The sequence below is a fragment of the Hoplias malabaricus genome, chromosome 7 (assembly GCF_029633855.1).
Source record: "Hoplias malabaricus isolate fHopMal1 chromosome 7, fHopMal1.hap1, whole genome shotgun sequence".
Taxonomy (NCBI): Eukaryota; Metazoa; Chordata; class Actinopteri; order Characiformes; family Erythrinidae; genus Hoplias; species Hoplias malabaricus.
Genome location: NC_089806.1, coordinates 35,711,975 through 35,730,865, shown reverse-complemented (window position 1 = coordinate 35,730,865; position 18,891 = coordinate 35,711,975). Strand labels below are relative to the sequence as shown.

The 18,891-nt window shown below is 40.5% G+C and overlaps 1 protein-coding gene across 1 annotated transcript in view; it reads left to right on the top strand.

Moving 5' to 3' along the window:
• Positions 1–18,891, top strand: part of adgb (androglobin) — a 52,507-nt gene that overhangs the window by 25,922 nt on the left and 7,694 nt on the right. The window contains exons 18-30 of the mRNA XM_066677138.1: positions 1,904–2,012; positions 2,322–2,454; positions 4,282–4,396; positions 4,833–4,997; positions 6,385–6,523; positions 6,647–6,772; positions 10,384–10,477; positions 11,412–11,543; positions 11,736–11,889; positions 11,966–12,153; positions 13,570–13,736; positions 13,992–14,134; positions 14,345–14,456. Coding sequence (XP_066533235.1) covers positions 1,904–2,012; positions 2,322–2,454; positions 4,282–4,396; positions 4,833–4,997; positions 6,385–6,523; positions 6,647–6,772; positions 10,384–10,477; positions 11,412–11,543; positions 11,736–11,889; positions 11,966–12,153; positions 13,570–13,736; positions 13,992–14,134; positions 14,345–14,456 — 1,777 coding nt within the window. The remainder of the gene's footprint in view (positions 1–1,903; positions 2,013–2,321; positions 2,455–4,281; positions 4,397–4,832; positions 4,998–6,384; positions 6,524–6,646; positions 6,773–10,383; positions 10,478–11,411; positions 11,544–11,735; positions 11,890–11,965; positions 12,154–13,569; positions 13,737–13,991; positions 14,135–14,344; positions 14,457–18,891) is intronic.

Genomic DNA, 18,891 nt, shown 5'->3' with positions numbered 1-18,891 from the left:
CTTTGATAAAGTGTGTGTGTGTGTGTGGCCAGCATGTGGTAAAAGTTAGCAAGGCCTTTAATATTGTATTGCATGAACTGTTGAGACTGTGTCATACCATGTGTTTTTTTTTTGTTTGTTTGTTTTTCTTTTATTTTAAACTTGTTGTTAAAGATTTTGTTTATGTACTTCATCATCCATCCATCCATTATCTGTAACCCTTATGCAGTTCAGGGTCACGGTGGGTCCAGAGCCTACCCGGAATCATTGAGCGCAAGGCGGGAATACACCCTGGAGGGGGTGCCAGTCCTTCACAGGGCAACACACACACTCACACCTAAAGTCACTTTTTGAGTCGCCAATCAACCTACCAACGTGTGTTTTGGACTGTGGGAGGAAACCAGAGCACCCGGAGGAAACCCACACAGACACTGGGAGAACACACCAAACTCCTCACAGACAGTCACCCGGAGCAGGAATCGAACCCATAACCTCCAGGTCCCTGGAGCTGTGTGACTGTGACAATACCTGCTGCACCACCGTGCCGCCCTTTATGTACTTCAGTTAATTTATTTTCCATTTTATAGCTTGTTTTACAGTTCAACATTAGGACTTTTGTTAAGTACTATCCAGTGCATGCAATGATTTGTTTAGTATCTCTTGTTACGAAAAATCTGGTCTGCTACAAAAAACAAAAAAAAACAAAAAAAAAGAAAAAATCTTAAGATTATGCGGTAATTGAAACAATGACTGCAGTGTTTGGCAGAAAAAAATAGGCACATTTTGTGTTTGGTTTGTTAGAGAGTGTAACGATTTTGATGTGCCAAAACACCGTGACAGCACTTTATGAAAACAAATCAAATTTCACTAATTAAAATAAACAGCTTTTAAAATATTGTCATTCGCTGTTTCAAGGCGCAGCAGATAGTGTCGCAGTCACACAGCTCCAGGGACCTGGAGGTTGTGAGTTCAAGTCCCGCTCTGGGTGACTGTCGGTGTGTTCTCCCAGTGTCTGCGTGGGTTTCCTCCGGGTGCTCTGGTTTCTTCCCACAGTCCAAAAACACACGTTGGTAGGTGTATTGGTGACTCAAAACTGTGTGAGTGTGTGTCACCCTGCGAAGGACTGGCGCCCCCTCCAGGGTGTGTTCCCGCCTTGCACCCAGTGATTCTGGGGAGGCTCTGGACCCACTGTGACCCTGAACTGGATAAGAGTTACAGACAATAAACGAGGCAATAAAATGTAAACCGCTTTAAAATTTGACATTTATATTTCCTAACACATTTCAAACATTGTTTGAGAATAGAACAGTATATGTTAGGTTTATCCAGTGTATGTACTGGTTGACAGATTTTAAGTTTGCAATATGGTCTAAAGGGCCTTTCATACAAAAGGGCGTGCAAAACCTGTTCACCTGCACACATATGAACAAAACTTTCCCTCCTATGTGCAAAGAATTCACACAGCAGTGGACTCATTTTTTTTTATCCATGTACATGCACTCATTAACTGCAAGGTGATTATGCGGTTGTTGGGCATTGTTTATAATCTTAGTGTTGTTTTTGCTTGCTTTTCCCTGTTGAGCTGCAATGCCGATGAGCTGTGCTGTTTTATCATAATCCTTAGAGAGCACTGTGGTTTGATTTAATCGTAGGTAATTACTGCGTGTGTCTGAGTGTGTGTGGGCAACAAACCTTGTAGTCCTGAGAGACATATTCGAAGTCTAAAACATATTAATATTTACCGTTGGTTACTCTCCCTTAGGTACAATGAACTCTCTCTCACTCTCACTCTCTCTCTCTCTCTCTCTCTCTCTCTCTCTCTCTCTCTCTCTCTCTCTCTCTCTCTCTCTCTCTCTCTCTATTAACCTCTCACTCTCTTCCCCCTCTCTGTTTCTGTCTTTATCTTGTACTCTGTCTCTGGAAGGGTTCGGAAAAGAAGGGCTGTCACTTTCTGTTTGTGGATAGTCTGTTACCTACAGAGATTCTCATCTGCTTCTCAGCCCTGGTACACTGGGGAGACACCATGAATGAGGGTAAGGCACACAGACATATGTACACAAATGTTCTCTTGGGCCTGAAATTTTAGTCTGAGCTGGAATACAGGTCAAGAACTTCCTGTCCAAATTCATTGTGTTCCAAAAATCAGTCCAAAATTGATAAAGTTCAACAAAAGATAAAAACTCTCCATCCCCTAAACGGATGCCAGATGATTAGGCAAATTAGAGAGTTAAGGTAAGTATGAATAAAAGCTAAAACTGCAAGATTAAATCTGTTAATAGCGGGAGGCATGTTTTTCTTTACATGTTTAGGCTTATCTGCGATGTATGTTTGTGTACATGTAGAGAAAGAGTGTGCATCCAGACCCGGTGTTCTGACGGCTGAGCCTTTTTCCTGGAAGAGCATTCAATCCCAGTTTCCCCAGGTTCACATCCAGACCACTGCATGCAAAGCAGCACTTCTCTCCCTGCCACCAGGGTAATACAATCCATCACCATTACCGTATCTTTCTATAGTCATAATCATAACAGTAAACATAATATTTAACAAATAAAACATTTCTAGCACACCCTAAAACACAGCTTGCAACATTCTCCCCATCAGTAAACAACAGATGTCCATGCCTTAGCCATAATCAAACATATTACCATAACAATTAAATAGTCATAAACTACACATTTTAAACCCTACTAACGGCTAAATGTATTTAAATAGCTGCTCTAATACATGAAAAATAAAGCAGGAAATCACTTCACTGCCATAATAATTACTCCCATAACCATAATCGTAAACATAACTAAAATGGCATCCATATGTATAATCCACTCGTCATCATACCCTCATCCAACACCATAATTATAAATATGGCCATAATCATAAAAGTAACCATAATTAAAACAGTAGCAAGCCACAGCCAAAATAAAGTACAGCAAATTGTTACATTGATTGAATTTACGTTGTTTTGAATTTATATTAACAGTTTTGTCTTTCAGTTTACATACTCTTGGCAAAAATACATTCAGTGTAGTATGTTCAAGTGGAAATAAATTGAGTACCGCTTCACATACACTTGCTATTCTAAACCAGGAAGATAACACAATCAGGAATCTCTGAATCTCTGAGAGAGAGAGAGAGAGAGAGAGAGAGAGAGAGAGAGAGAGAGAAAAATGACCCAGTCTGCTATTTCTGGCTCTGTAGTGGCCTAAAAGCAGGGGGCCTACATTCAGAGGTCTCATGCTGCAAACAGATTTATCAGGGGGCAATATAGCAGAATGAGAGAGAGAGAGGGACAAGAGCATGAGAGAGAGGGGGGGGGAAAGAGAGAGAGAATAGTAGAATGATTTATTGCTGGCTGGTTTTGACATGACTTTTGCCTCTCTTTGTAGATAGTGTAAATCACATTTTTTTCTTAACATTTTCGTCAAATGTTGTCCATATGTGACCCTGTTGCTTCAAGTTGAGTTGTTTTTCTAGGGTGTTTCCCATTGAAACTTATTTGTCTTTTATATTTTCTATTATTTTGTTCTGTGTAATTCTGAGGACACAGTTGCTAAATAATGTAGATAAATACAGTAGATTAAAACATGCCCAGCTTGTCTCCTGATCTGGGAACCTTTCTTTGCTGATTCTACCTTTTTGTAGTTCAAGAAACAAGCCAGCCAGTTTGTCCACGGGTAACACAGGTACCTATGGAAACTTTAAGAAAGGAGCTTAAACATGAATGTTTCCTATGTTTGTAATAATGGAGGAAAAAATGTTCTGTTTCACATTTACTTTTTATTGCTTAATTGAAATTAATAAACCTGATTATTGTTTTTTATGCTATGGCTGGAAATCTTACATTATTGTTGTTTTTCCATTGGTAGTAGCATGCCTCACCAATCCAAGAGGGAAGCACTAAAGACATTTGGCTGGCTTTAGTGGTTGATTAGATTATAGTTCAATTTAGCATCATTTGTGAGATGGCTACAATGATATGAATTAATATTAAAGACCGCAGAACCAAGCTAAAATATTCTGTCTGTCAACTTTTTCTTTCTCTCTCTCTCTCTCTCTCTCTCTCTCTCTCTCTCTCTCTCTCTCTCTCTCTCTCTCTCTCTCTTTATCTCTCTCTCTCTCACACTCTCTCTCTCTCTCTCTCTTTATCTCTCTCTCTCTCTTTATCTCTTTATCTCTCTCTCACACTCTCTCACACTTTCTCACTCTCTCTCTTTCTCTCTCTCTCTCTCTCTCTCTCTCTCTCTCTCTCTCTCTCACACACACACACACACATACTCCTTTTCTCCCTCCCCCTCTTTCTACCAGACGCCATGTTTTCTGCATCCACATGAGGGCGCCTATAGGTTTCCACCTTCAACTGTACAGCATGACATCTTTTGTAGTTGGAGAGGAGGAAGAAGTGATGCCTTACCTTGACAAGGTATAAAAACACTCTAACTCCCACAAGTATATACTTCAAAAACATGTTCTACCTCCAGTGGCACTGTTTTATATTCTGTAAACATTATGTCTTAAAATCGCACTGTAGTAACTGTAGTATAATAGGTTTAGGACAGATGTACAATTAAACATGATTACAGACCAACTTATGAACTGGTGAATTGACCTTCTTGATTAACAGATAAATATTATATGGCAAATTGCATGAGGATAACTGATGTTTTATTCTCATTCTTCTAAGAATTAAGAAATACATCTCTGCTTACTCAGTGATCATCAAAAGAAGTAGAGCACTAGATTTAATATGTGATTAAAAGAGAGTGTCCTTGTGAAAAAGAAACCTCTGACATCATTCTCTCGCTCTCCCTCTCTCCCTTTTTGTCTCTGTGTCTCTCTCTTTGTCCTTCTCTTTGTAGGAGAGTCTGAGATTCTGTGACCAGGCTCTGTTGATTGTCAAAGCTCTGGGTAAAGTGGTCAGATCCTTCTCTGACCCAAAGGAACTCCCAGATGCCACCAGAGCACTGGAGGCTGCCATTTGTCCTCCCTCAAACAGCAAAGTGGCAAACAAGGAGCACTGGAGGGTGAGTGTCACGTGTGCGCACACACACACACACACACACACACACACACACACACACACACACACACACACAGTATTGTGCAAAAGTCACCCTTTAGTTTATTCAGTTTCCAGTCAAATGGCCAAATTATTACATTTTCATTGTTAGACAAAAAGATGAAAGGTATTTAACAAGAAATTACACAAAGACCTCCCACATTAGGTATAATATATCAGTATTTAATATGCCCACATGTTTCTTTTGTGCTGCCTGCTGACATTTTAATTCTTTTATCCCTTCAATCTTACAGGGTACATATTATGAGTAAATTATTTTTTAGAGCATTAGCACAGTGTTGCCCAAACTTTTTCTGCAGTGCCCCTGTTTGGTAGATTATATTATTTTTGAGCCCCTCCAAAAATGCTTCCTGTTCTCAAACATGCCTCATTTATTTGCCTTGCTGCACCCCCTACTGAAACACCATTGGGGGATTTTGTCCTGCCTCCTCATCTCAGTCTCTTAAATCACAATGATGTACCAGTCTGAGTCACAGCACTGGACCTGCGTTTATGTGAGTGAGCAAAGTATGTGGTTAAATGGAGCAAAACAGACACAATGAGTGTGGATAAATATGTTTACTGATTAAATATGATGAAAAATGAGAACAAAGAAAAGAAAGAAAACAAAGAGAAACTGACTAAAGGCTACTTTTCTGCTCCTCGTGTCTCTGCCCTTTGAGTAAGTAAACAGAAGCTCTTTCTTAACAGCGGCTGAAATTGGTTGTTCTGAAAAGGGCTATTTAGAAAGTTTAACCAAAGTTCTATTGTTTGGTTAGTATGTTTTTTTTTAACCAAAGATTGTGTTGTCCATTGTTTTTTTCTTTATTTGAATTGTACCAAGGGTGGCACGGTGGCACAGGTAGTGTTGCAGTCGCACAGCTCCAGGGACCTGGAGGTTGTGGGTTCGATTCCCGCTCTGGGTGACTGTCTGTGAGGAGTTGGTGTGTTCTCCCTGTGTCCACATGGGTTTCCTCCCACAGTCCAAAAACACACGTTGGTAGGATTGGTGGCTCAAAAGTGTCCGTAGATGTGAATGTGTGAGTGTCTGTGTTGCCCTGTGAAGGACTGGCGCCCCCTCCAGGATGTAGTCCCGCTTTGCGCCCAATGATTCCAGGTAGGCTCTGGACCCACCGCGACCCTGAACTTCATAAGAGTTACAGATAATGAATGAATTGTACCATTTGGACTTGTTTGGAGGGTCACATGCACCCTAAACGTACCTCATCTGATAAGCTCAGTTTGTTAGACAAACATGGTTAATTTTACACCAGTGCACCACGCACATACTTTGAGACACACATTCATACATGCACACCTAAACCTAATGTATGTATGTTTTTGTTTTCCAGGTTTTTAATGAAGCAGTGTATCATATGTTTTGCTCAGTGCTGGGCCGTAAGTTAACCTCTGAGGAACTGTTTGCAGTGCAGGCTCTTACTGGAGACCCAACTCTCCACAGCACCACAAATGAAATAGACATGCCACCAAGTAGGTTTCTTTCAACAACATCTCTGTAGAATATATATTCATTCAACTATCCGATCAAATGGATCAGCCTCAGTGTTTGTGTGTGTCTGTGTGTATCTGTGTGTGTCTGTGTGTGCTGTGTAGCAAATGGTCCTCCAGAGGACTGGAATGGTAGACAGGCCACAAAACAGGAGATGCAGGCGGCTACCATACTGCAGGCAGGCTGGAGGGGCCACCTGGTGAGAGAATTCCTCAATACTGCGAGACCAGGTAACATACACCTTACACAGTCCCCCAATAGCTATTCTTAGAAATAACTAGAAAAAAATGAAACATTCATTCATTCATTGTCTGTAACCACTCGGAATCACTGGGTGCAAGGCAGGAACACACCTTGGAGGGGGCACCAGTCCTTTGCAGGGCAACACACACTCACACATTCACGCACACACTCACACCTACGGACACTTTCATGTCGCCAATCCACCTACCGATGTGTGTTTTTGGCTCGAGTGAGGGAACCAGAGCACCCGGAGGAAACCCACGTGGACACAGGGAAAACAAACCAACTCCTCACAGTCAGTCACTCAGAGAGGGACTTGAACCCACAATCTCCAGGTCCCTGGAGCTGTGTGACTGCGACACTACATGCTGCACCACAGTGTCGCCCCAAAATGAAACATGTATAATTTAAAATGATATTTAACATTTTTTTTGTTTTATTCTTTGTCTTTTAGGTAATGTTGTATTGTTATTATCCGTTTTATGTCAGATCTTACGTGGTAGTTTAGAGTCGCTGTATTTTCAGTATTTCTTTCAATTAATTTATTGTCCTAATATTTGTATACGTCTGTTTTTCCTCACATGTCTTCTAATGAAAGTACCTTAAATGTAGTCTCCTCAGAGATCTCCTTACCAACTTAAGGATTATATTATTTCAATGGTAAATAAATAAAATGGGGTCTGACTTTTGCTCAGTACTCTAGATAGATAGACAATAGAGAGTTTCTTGACAAGACCTAGTATCCAGTGATTAATGGTTATGTGTTTGGGTCACTTTAAGATTCTGCCAGAAAATGAGGCTCTGCTGACTGTAATTTTAGTCATTCCCAGCACAGGATGCCAAAAAAGAAGCCCTATTAGCCCATAGGGCATTTCCTTCGCCAGACCTTCTATTCCAGGCTTTTAGATGTTTCCTTTCTAACACAACTAACCCTGACGTCAGGGTTAATGGTTAATTTCATCAGAGAGCACAGAGGGTCCTCTTAGTTGCTCCCGCAGTGTGCGCTTCTGAATGTGTGTGCACAAGCACACGTGTGCTCAAGCCCTCCAGCTCACATTTATCAATGAAGCTGCCAATCACTGTAAGTTAGCATGACAGGCCAGAGAATAACACGTCTCCTTCTCCATCTTCATCTCCCTATCCATCTGGATCTATCCCTCACAGCATCTCTCCTTCCTCACACTGACAAGCTGATGGATGGAATGAGAGGGGAGAATCAAAACAGATAGGGGAAGAAGAGGAAAAAGCTATTTAAAAATAGTAACAGATAGCCCTGACAAATTAAAGGGAAGTGAGAGAGACAGAGAGAGAGAGAGAGGGGGAGGAGAAAATAAAGAGTCTATTAATTTCAGACAGCCATAGGCAGACTTGTCATCCAAGAACCACAGTTTGAGCTCAATATATATGCATTAGACGATTCAATTCAACCAAAGCTACCAAGCAAAGTCCAGTTCAATGAAACATACTTTTCACATGTTTGTCTCTCAAAATTGATCATTTATCAGTATGAATCCATCATTTATGTGTAGATGAATCCCACTGTTGGAATCAAGCCTGCAAATGTGTCATTCAAATGGCAGGGTGACTCATTTCATAAGCTCACAGGCAGTGCAAGGATGTCAGTGTCTTTTCCAGTGGTCTTCTTAAACATGTAGCTTGAGTCTACTATGCAGTGACACTGCAACTTCACCAGAGAGAGAGATCTTTTATTTTAAATCAGGTCTTTCTTTGGAACACTTGGCTGTCACAGTGTCTTCCTGTATTACAACAGTAAAGATGCAGCATTAAAACCTGTGGGTCCGCAGTGTACTCTAACTAAATTCTGAGGTGAAGCAAAGCTCATCTTCACACATCAAGCACATAGCCTTCCACAGCTCCACACCCTTTTGAAAGGGGTGCTCAATTGGAATTAATTAAAATCCTTTAAAACGAATCAACCATAACAGCAAGACCTCTTGTCTCTGTATTCACGGTCCGTTCTCTTAGCTCCACTGATCCAACAGGAGAACATTGTAGTTCTACAACTTTAGATTGTTGTCCATCTCTTGCTGTGCATACTTTGTTTGCTCCCTTCCACCCTGCTCTTCAATGGTCAGGACCCCCCACAAAACCACCACAGAGCAGGTGTGATTTGGGTGATGGATCATTTGCTCTGGTTTTTAAACACTGTCCACTGACTGTCCATTATGTTAGACACACCACTATAGTTGAAGATTTTTTCTCCATAATTGTATAATTATGAATTAAACGGGATGGCATGGTGGTGCAGCAGGTAGGTGTCGCAGTCACACAGCTCCAGGGGCCAAGAGGTTGTGGGTTCGTTTCCCGCTCCGGGTGACTGTCTGTGAGGAGTGTGGTGTGTTCTCCCTGTGTCTGCGTGGGTTTCCTCCGGGTGCTCCGGTTTCCTCCCACAGTCCAAAAACACACGTTGGTAGGTGGATTGGCGACTCAAAAAAAACATCCGTGTGTGTGTGTGTGTGTGTGTGTGTGTTGCCCTGTGAAGGACTGGCGCACCCTCCAGGGTGTATTCCCACCTTGCGCCCATTGATTCCAGGTAGACTCTGGACCCACCGCGACCCTGAACTGGATAAGTGCTTACAGATAATGAATGAATGAATGATTTAAACGGTCATCCAAATATGTTTGTGTGGAATGGACCATTGTATAGACATGGACAAATTGTTTACAATAGGAACAGGAAGCAGCCATTCATATTATTGAATGCCTATAAAAATTATTTCCCAGGTTGCTACTACATGAAAAAAAAATGTTTTTTTTTTTTTGTTTTCTGACTTGTTTGGAAAGTTTTGAGATAAGCCTTGACTGAAACAAATGCATAGTATATGCTTTTTCTTTGCTGTTATCAACAGTATGTTTTGATGTTCAGAAGACATTCAAGGTTATTCATTCATTATCTGTAACCCTTATCCAGTTCAGGGTCACGGTGGGTCCAGAGCCTACCTGGAATCATTGGGCGCAAGGCGGGAATACACCCTGGAGGGGGCGCCAGTCCTTCACAGGGCAACACACACACACACACACTTTTGAGTCACCAGTCCACCTACCAACATGTGTTTTTGGACTGCGGGAGGAAACCGGAGCACCTGGAGGAAACCCACACGGACATGGGGATAACACACCAACTCCTCACAGACAGTCACCCGGAGCGGGAATCGAACCCACAACCTCCAGGCCCCTGGAGCTGTGTGACTGAGACACGACCTGCTGCGCCACCGTGCCGCCCTAATTGAAGGTTATTGGTCACTTTAATTAAACTGGCTTGTAAACAAAATAATTAACTGAAGCAAAGAAAATAAAATGAAAAAAAGAGACTTTTTTGGAGTGCAGGTCAGCAAGGTTTACTTAAAGAGAGATATATCTAATTCTGATCTTTTTAGACGTATTTTTCTATGTTCACTGATTCTCATTCATGCCTTTCATTCATCTTTCTGTATGTGGTTCATTCCAATTTGCTGTATCTCAGGCTCTTTAGAATGTCAAGTTGAATAGGTTGATTTTTCTTAAAAAATACATTATGCTGTTGTATGGTGTGTGTGTGTGTGTGTGTGTACATTTGTCTGTGCTTTCCTGCATACAGGCTCTGAGGAAAATCAGAAGGTTTCTCAGACTCTGCTGGAAATGTGGACTTCTGTGGAAACGGATGTAGAGAAACATGCTGTGTCTTTATTGAGGTAAATTGCTCATTTAGAAATATGCTGTTTCTGTCTCCCCTTTCCTGATATTTCTTTTTTGATGGGGTTCTATACACTGTGTACTGTGTAAATTCATTTTCTGCTGCACAAGAAAGCAGAAATTTAAATAGTATATTTATTTAGAAATCTGAAATGTGTTTTTACAGGACCACTATTGGTCTCGTAAAATTCCATTTGTATGTTTTCTGTTATGCTCAACAGAACCCGGGCTTGCAGCATTGGTCATTACTGAATAGTTAAACATAACCATCACATTAAGATAAGCCATTTATAAAAGCTTTTAGAAGTAAAAATAAAAAAAATAATGGTGAGAGGAGGGCGGCACGGTGGCGCAGCAGGTAGTGTCACAGTCACACAGCTCCAGGGGCCTGGAGGTTGTGGGTTCGATTCCCACTCCGGGTGACTGTCTGTGAGGAGTTGGTGTGTTCTCCCCGTGTCCGCGTGGGTTTCCTCCGGGTGCTCCGGTTTCCTCCCACAGTCCAAAAACACACGTTGCAGGTGGATTGGCGACTCGAAAGTGTCCCTAGGTGTGAGTGAATGTGTGTGTGTCTGTGTTGCCCTGTGAAGGACTGGCATCCCCTCCAGGGTGTATTCCCGCCTTGCGCCCAATGATTCCAGGTAGGCTCTGGACCCCCCGCGACCCTGAATTGGATAAGCGGTTACAGATAATGGATGGATGGATGGTGAGAGGAATGGAGGAACAATGAAACAGATGCAGATACTCAAATATTTCAGATGTTATATATATATATATATATATATATATGATTCAGGGACCTACTAGTAGCTTTTTTAAAACCAATGGACAGCATAACAGATGGCTGACAAACTGTGCATTTTCTTCAGAATGTATCTAGAGTATATGATGTTACACCTAAAAACTGACCACTCTGTGTATTTGTGTATTTGGCAGGTACATGATCATGAGTAATGAGCAAACTATAGAGTTATTCCCTTGTAAAGAGGATGAGTGGACAAGAATAACCTTTGCAGATTACTCTGTCCCTGTCCCTGAGATAACCAACTGCTGGATCCTGCTCTTTAGGTGAATTTCATTGACAGTACAAAAAAGAAAAAAACTCGCAACATTATTAAGTAAGTAGAATGTCAGTATAGTAATTATAAGCTGTAAATGGTATGTTAGATGCTCTGTGTTCCATGCATTGGCTGGAATATTTATAATATCCTTTACTTCCTTTGAGTGTGCTGTATTTATATTTCTCTTGTCTGCTTACAGAGAGGTGTTCCATGTCCCTAAACCCATGCTGCTGGTGGCTAAGATATACTCTCCCCTTTCTGCCTGCATTCTACATGTTATCAACAATGACACTGGAGAAGAATTACCTAGAGTTTTCCACAGAGTAGAGCCACATATATATAAACCAAATAAGGTGTGTGAATATTTGCACACATTTGTAGTATATTTTTATTTGGATATTTATTCATGGGATTTTTATTTGTTTCTAGGCGGGCTACACATTTTTGGCAGAGGCTTACACTGGGGACACACCCCTCGTTGGAGAGAAGTGGCGAATGCGACTGATTGGTTCCCGAGAGCCATTGGCCCGACTAGACAGAGATGCACCAGCCAATAAGTTCTCAGTGAAGGAGTTCAAAGACTATTACCTACCTAATGAGAAGAACATTATCTGCAGGTTTGCACGCAGGAGTATTAGTAAAGTAATTCAGTGTCTTTACAGTTTTAATGAGGGCAGAGCCACCCTTTGAAAAAAATACTACTTTCTTTATGTCCAAATAAACACAGAACAGCCATAACATTAACAGCCACGTCTGTTTTTACCACCGCTGTCCATTTTATAAGCTCCACTATCCATATAGGTGTAGTTCTGCAAATACAGACTGTAGATCACCTTCTACATGTAAAGTCAGAGACACTATCACATATCTTGCACGGTTTGTGTTGGTCATCCTATAATCCTCCATCCTCTAAGCTATCAGCACTGCTCTGTCTGAACCACTTTTACCTGCACCAACACATAAGTGTCAGTGCTGTGCTGACAATGATTCACCACCCAAATCATACTTGCTTTGTGGTGTACTTTGGGGTTCCTGACCATTGAAGAGCAGAGTGAAAAGGGCAGACAAAATATGAAGATCTGTAGATGGAATACACTCTGTGATTGTAGAACTACATAGTACACCTATATGCTAAGTGGGGACCATAAATGGAAATTACTTTTATGGTTGGATGAGCAGAGAGCAGAACTAAACAGGAACAAAATGGAAAGTCAGTTTGAGAGATCATTTATTGTACTGCAGTGTTGCACTAAATTTTGTAAATCATGACCCCTCCTAATGAACATATAGTATATGCCCAGTTGTCAGTAAATACATGTCCAACGAATGTGTCTACTAGAATTAACGGTATTTATTGGAACATTGTCGCCTGTTTTTAAGCTTTACACTGGATTACTTGGAGGGCTTGACTGCAGCCATTCTCAAGTGTTAGTGATGTAACACCACTTTCCCCTGAGTGGTATTTTCCGTGTCTTGCTATTCCATGTAAAGTGGCCCTGTAGCTACTGGGAGCTAGTTGATCTTTAAACTGTTTCATTCATAAAAGGGCCTTAAAGAATGGCTGTTTTACAAAAAAAGTTAATCTACTTGGTCAACTGAATATCTTTATTTTAAACATATGTGCATCGCTCATCGTTCCTGGGGTTGTGTTTGAGCCCCTCCTTGGGTAACTGTCGGTGAGGAATTTGATGTGTTTTTCCATGCCTGCATGGGTTTCCTTCCTTCAAAAATATACATTGGTAGGTGGATTGGCCGTTCAAAAGGGTCCCTAGGTGTGAGTTAATGTATGAGTGTGGTGCCCTGCAATGGATTTGTGCCTCGTCCAGGTTCTGTTCCTGCCTTGCACCCTGTGATTCTGGGTAGGCTCTGGACCGGCTGTGACATTGAACATTATGAGTGATTACAGACAATCAGTGAATTTATTTCTGTATTTTGACTAAAATATTAATACAGGGTTTATATGCAAAACTTTTTAATTGTCTTAGAATTGTCAAATCCTAAATGCTCCTCTTACCCAGCTCTCTGTCTGTCAGACACATGGTGAAAGTGGCATGTGATCAAGTAGCCACAGTACAGTTCCAGACATCGAGAGCAGATGTCCATATTAAACTCAGCATCCTGGACCATGAAAAGGAGGTGGCAAGCAACCAGGGCAAAGGCCATGTCATCATTCCTGTCTACTGCTTTTCAGCCAGCAATGGTGTGTTAAATATACAGACACATTCATGGAAACACTTAAAGCAAAAGCAGACTTGTTGGTCATCTTATGCACACACTTGCCTTGGCATGTTTTGTGGCACTAGCTGGCCCTCTGTGTTTTTTCTTTTTAACTTTTCATTTGACATCCAATTCAAACAGACAATCACTCTCTTCGTTTTTTAGCTACTGTCCAGTGCTAGCAGCTCTCGTATGTATATATAGAATGTTTATTTGTGTATGTGTTTGCATGATCCAGGCTCTTCCGGCAGTACAGCAGAGCATGCGGGGGCGCAGTGGTCTCAGGACGGCCCTGATGGGGGTCAGAAAGGAGAAGGTGGAAAGGCGATGGAGAAAGAGAACTCTCCGCTTCCTGCCTCTGAGCGCCTGGCTGCCGAACCGGTATCCATCAATACAGACGAACTCCTGTTCATCAATGTCACTGATACCGTGCCCTGTCTGTGTGTGTATATCTGTCTTTCTCAGATGTCGGAGGGAAGGAATTTGGTGTTTAGGATTTTGTTTTCATGTGGCAGCACATGGATGATTGTTTTTTTTAGCCCTGACCCATTCTAAGTTTCTGTTTGTCTGCTTCTGTATTTTTGGTTTCAGGGTCATAAGTACATTATCCAGGCTGAGGTGCTTCACAAGAGCTGGCCTTTGGATGACTCACTGTCAAGCTTTATCCAAACCCTCAGAGACATTGAGCGAAATGAGATGAGAGGTGAGCACAAAAGTCACTTGCCTCCTGTTCCCAGCATACAGAGCAGTTTAACAGTTCAGCTGCTGGCCATACCTCCTTTTGTCTTACGTTTTTTTTTTCAGTTCACACAATTTTAAATAAAAATCCAATAGTTTTTTATTTTAAAAAGATGAAACAAAACAAAAAAAACATGTTCAGTGTATTACAACACTCCAAGTTTTGTATTAAAAAATCATAGATGAATCTGTCAAGTACAAGCTGAAACAAAAGTGCAGTATATCTCAGTCTCTGTTGTGTAATGCTTAGGCGTTATTATACGGAAGCCCCTTTCTGCCACATAAATTAATACAACTTTTTTTTTTTTTTTCAATAATATGCAAGTTGCTATCTCAATATTTTGAGATACTAAATCAATATACAGAGACACTCATCTCATTATTTTTAGATAAGTCAATATATTGATATGGGATCTGATTATTTTGAGATACTAAGTCAATATATTGAGATTGTATACTATTTAAATATATTGACTTATTATCTAAAATAATGAGATACTGTCTCAAAATAACAAGATAGTATCTCAATATATTGACTAAGTATCTCAAAATAATGAGTAAGTATCTCAATATATTGACATTGTTTTATTATTTTATGTGGCGGAAACAGGCTTCCATATTATTACCATGCAAAACAAGGAAGGTGTACTTAAATATAGAAAAACAAAACAAAGCTTTTTTAGTTGGCTTCATAGTTATGGAAATAACTGCTAAGTCAGTGAGTTTGAGCCATTGGATGTCATTACCCCTCATACTCCATGCAGTGGACAGACTAAATCAATTGACAGCCATGATGGCAGAGGATATTCAGAGGAGTTTTTCAAGGTCTTAGTGCATGAAGAAAAGCATTGAAGTTGTAATAGCAAACGTCTCTATTTACACTATCATTTCCTGAGAGAGGTCTACAAAAGTGGCCCCTTGGTAAAAAGATCTATCAGAAATTTTCTGGAAAAGGTGACCAGCGCTCTGGGGAAGCACATTCATTCTTTGAACGTCCTGAATGTTTTTATAGACCTGTAAACATCTGCAAGCTCCAGAAAATGTTGCAAATTACGCATGTTCTCAGAGGTATAGTACGTCATATGCTTTACATCGATTCATACGTGCATGCTCCATGAAGTGCAGAAGCTCACACTTAATAGCTATGTCATACAGTTTCTACTTCAGTACCCTACTTAGTACACACCTTATGTGACCATGTCCTCCAGACCCAAGAAGGAGGAGCCCAGTAATGTCATCATTGTAAATAACAATGAGAAACAAGCATGTCACAGACTACTGATGACAAACTGAAATAGCATAACAAGTTACTCATAATATCAGGATTGGATTGAAAAGACAGTTTCCACTTGTCTCCCTCCTACAAAGGGTGAATACACTTGGCAGTTCTAATTTGGTATGAATTAATGATTCACACAGCTGCTTTAGTGAGGCAAGCCAAAAGAACGAAAGAAAAAAAAGAGCTCTCGTTATTTAATGCTGATTTCCTTGCGTCCATGATAGTACATAGAAGGACACCAGTCTTTTTTTTTTACATTGAAAAAAGGTAATTGTGGATGGATCAATAAAAATGTGCTTAAGGGTTCTGTCCGTGTATCCCTAACAGGATCCTATAATACTGGTACATATCAGTCTTGGTGGCTTCAGGGCCTCCTAAGTTGAGTTGTAAATTATTGATTCATTTTTCAAAGGAAATTGGTCATTTTGCTGCCTAATAATACCATGCCTGGAATTAGCAGAGCAGCACCACCCAAGGCAGTTGGGCTTAAGAGCCAATGGAGGTAGAGATGCACTGGAGCTGTAGCTAATACTACATACATCCAAAGGCTTGGCTGCTCTCACCCTGAGGTTCCTGAATATGTGTAAGGAAGTGATTTATAACATATTATGGTGACATGTCATGCTGTATTAGTGTTGTCTGTTACTAAACTGGTCTTGAGTCTACATATCTGCGCTGGAGAAGGAGTGGCTGGCAAGCAACAGAGAAAGAGAGAGAGAGATCTGCCAAAGATGCAGATATTTGTGCCAAGGATAAGCAGCCTTCTCCACAGGCTAGCTTGGTTTGCACTTCGTTTTGCTGGAAAACGGTGAAAATTGTGTTCTCTCTCCAGTTACTACTGACAGCCATGGTGTTAAAGACACTGTGGCTTTTGTGTCATGTAATATAGAGTAGTTGTTCTCCAGAATCTCAGCTCTCTGTGGAATATTCTACCATGAGCTTCGCTTTGCTGTTCCCATACTGCACTAGGTGACACTAGTATTTGTTTATTTATATTTGATTGTTGAAGAATGACATTTATTTTAAACCTTAGTCAAATCTAGAAGTCATCAGTGGCATGGGGTTCTGGACATGTGGCCAAAATATCAAGAGGAACTGACTACAACCCTTCAAGGATATGTTATCATTAGGAATACTTAGGTTTATTGCATTTAAGGGAACAGAGTTGGTTGTACTGAATTTCAGTAGCTGAATACTGTGGATGAATCTGCTTTTGCTGATAGCAGTCAACTGTAACCATAATTTCTGCTGAAGTCGTCTGTCACTTGATTCACTGATTCGCTTGAGACATTATTGAGACTCTATTTTAAAACAATAAAGCATGTCATGAACCTACGTGATTTTAACTGGTTGTGTACACTGATACTGACATTAACCCTGTACGTCCGGTATTGTAAAATCAAAACATGTATGCTACTTGTGGCTAAACAGGTCACTTATTTCTTTATTTTGTTAATTAAATGTAAAACTTTGACATTTTTTGCACATTTGCTTTACACATTTTTAGATATAGATTACATTAGATTACGCTTTCCTTTTTTAGTTTTTTGTTAAGTGGGTTTCATATGATTTCATGCATCTGCTCAGGGACAACAGATGAAAGTGAGCCTTTCGGCTAAGTCTGGCGTGTTCACAGTTATGTTTATTAATGTGTGCTGTCCCTGTTAAATAAACATAATAAAGTAAAGTAAAATTGTCAGGCTTCATCTGGCCTCTTCTGATTTGAATCTGGGTTCATGTTTTTTCATTAGCGCTAAAGCAAGCAGAAGAGAATCAAGAGGCGGCCTACCCGCCTCTTTGATTAGCCACCAGCTTGCCATCAAAATGATAATGAAACCCAAATAAATTCAGCTGGAAATGTGATTTTGCCGCGACCAGAGGCAGGTGGAATAAGGAATTATCGCTTGGTTTTGGGTCAGTTTAGTTGGGTTTAGCGGGGGTAACAAATATGGTTTGTTTAAAAAAGGCAATTAGTCAGGGAAAGGCTATGTGAAGAGGTAATGGGATGAATTCTGGAAAGAATGTATTTGTGTGTGTGTGTGTGTTAAGCAACAAGTAGGCCTTCATGCCTGGTGTACATGCTGTGTATAATGAAATGGAAAAAAGTTTTAGATTTGCATGACTGCCTGAAGATCATACAAGGAGCTTCATTATAATTTCTTTGTCTTTCTAATCACTTGCTCTTCAGTGGGCTGCTTTTTTTTCTCATGTAGAATAGCTTCAATTTCTCATGCACTAAATAGTATTATGCATTGACACTGACAGCAGTTACTTTAAATTACATTCATTCTAGAGGCAGATTTAATAGCTTTTTGAGCACTTACACCAATATAAATTATTTTGATAATATGAAAAATTAATCAAGCTCTAGATAGTAATGCTGCAAAGTATCATTATCCAAGAGAGTAAGAGTTTATGCAACTGTGGTGTAGGTAAAGGAACTTCTTTAAGTTCTCTAGTAAACGATAAACAATAAATGACTTTAAAAGCTATGGAGCTGTAAGTAAGATTTTACAAGTACCTGTTAGTGCAGCTGGTTTGCAGTTGTAACGCAAAGGTTTCCCATAAAACTCACCCCTTAACAGGGTATTTATGCACAATTTCATGACACGCTCTGAGAGTAAAGGTAGGAAAGGTAAGAATGATTCCAGTGGGTGCCAGATAAAAGAATGACATCTGCTGCATGGACAGCAGTTAAACAACCCCCACACACACACAAAAAAAGCATGTAAGGACCCATCTCTGTTTTGTTTTTATTGTGGTCTCCGGTTTTCCATGTTTTCCATTTCCTGGCACTGCACCTGTGTAAGGCAGTCGTGACAGAGCTCACAGGTGCATCTTATTTTGTCTAATCATGCAAGTTCAATATTCATGGTATTAGTTCCATGATTTTGTGTAGGCTTGTGCATTAGTTGTGTTTATTACACATTATTTCCTCAGCACATGCTTCCGCCTTCTCGGCTCCTTTCTGCTCATTGTGACACTCTGCTAAAAAGGAAAGGAAAGCGCAAATTTAGCCTGTCATGTTTGAAGAAAAAGGGTTGCATCCCAGGGGCAACATGTCATCATTATATAGGCCATCTTGATAAAAAGGCTGCTTCTCTGCAAAAAGTACTGGGCC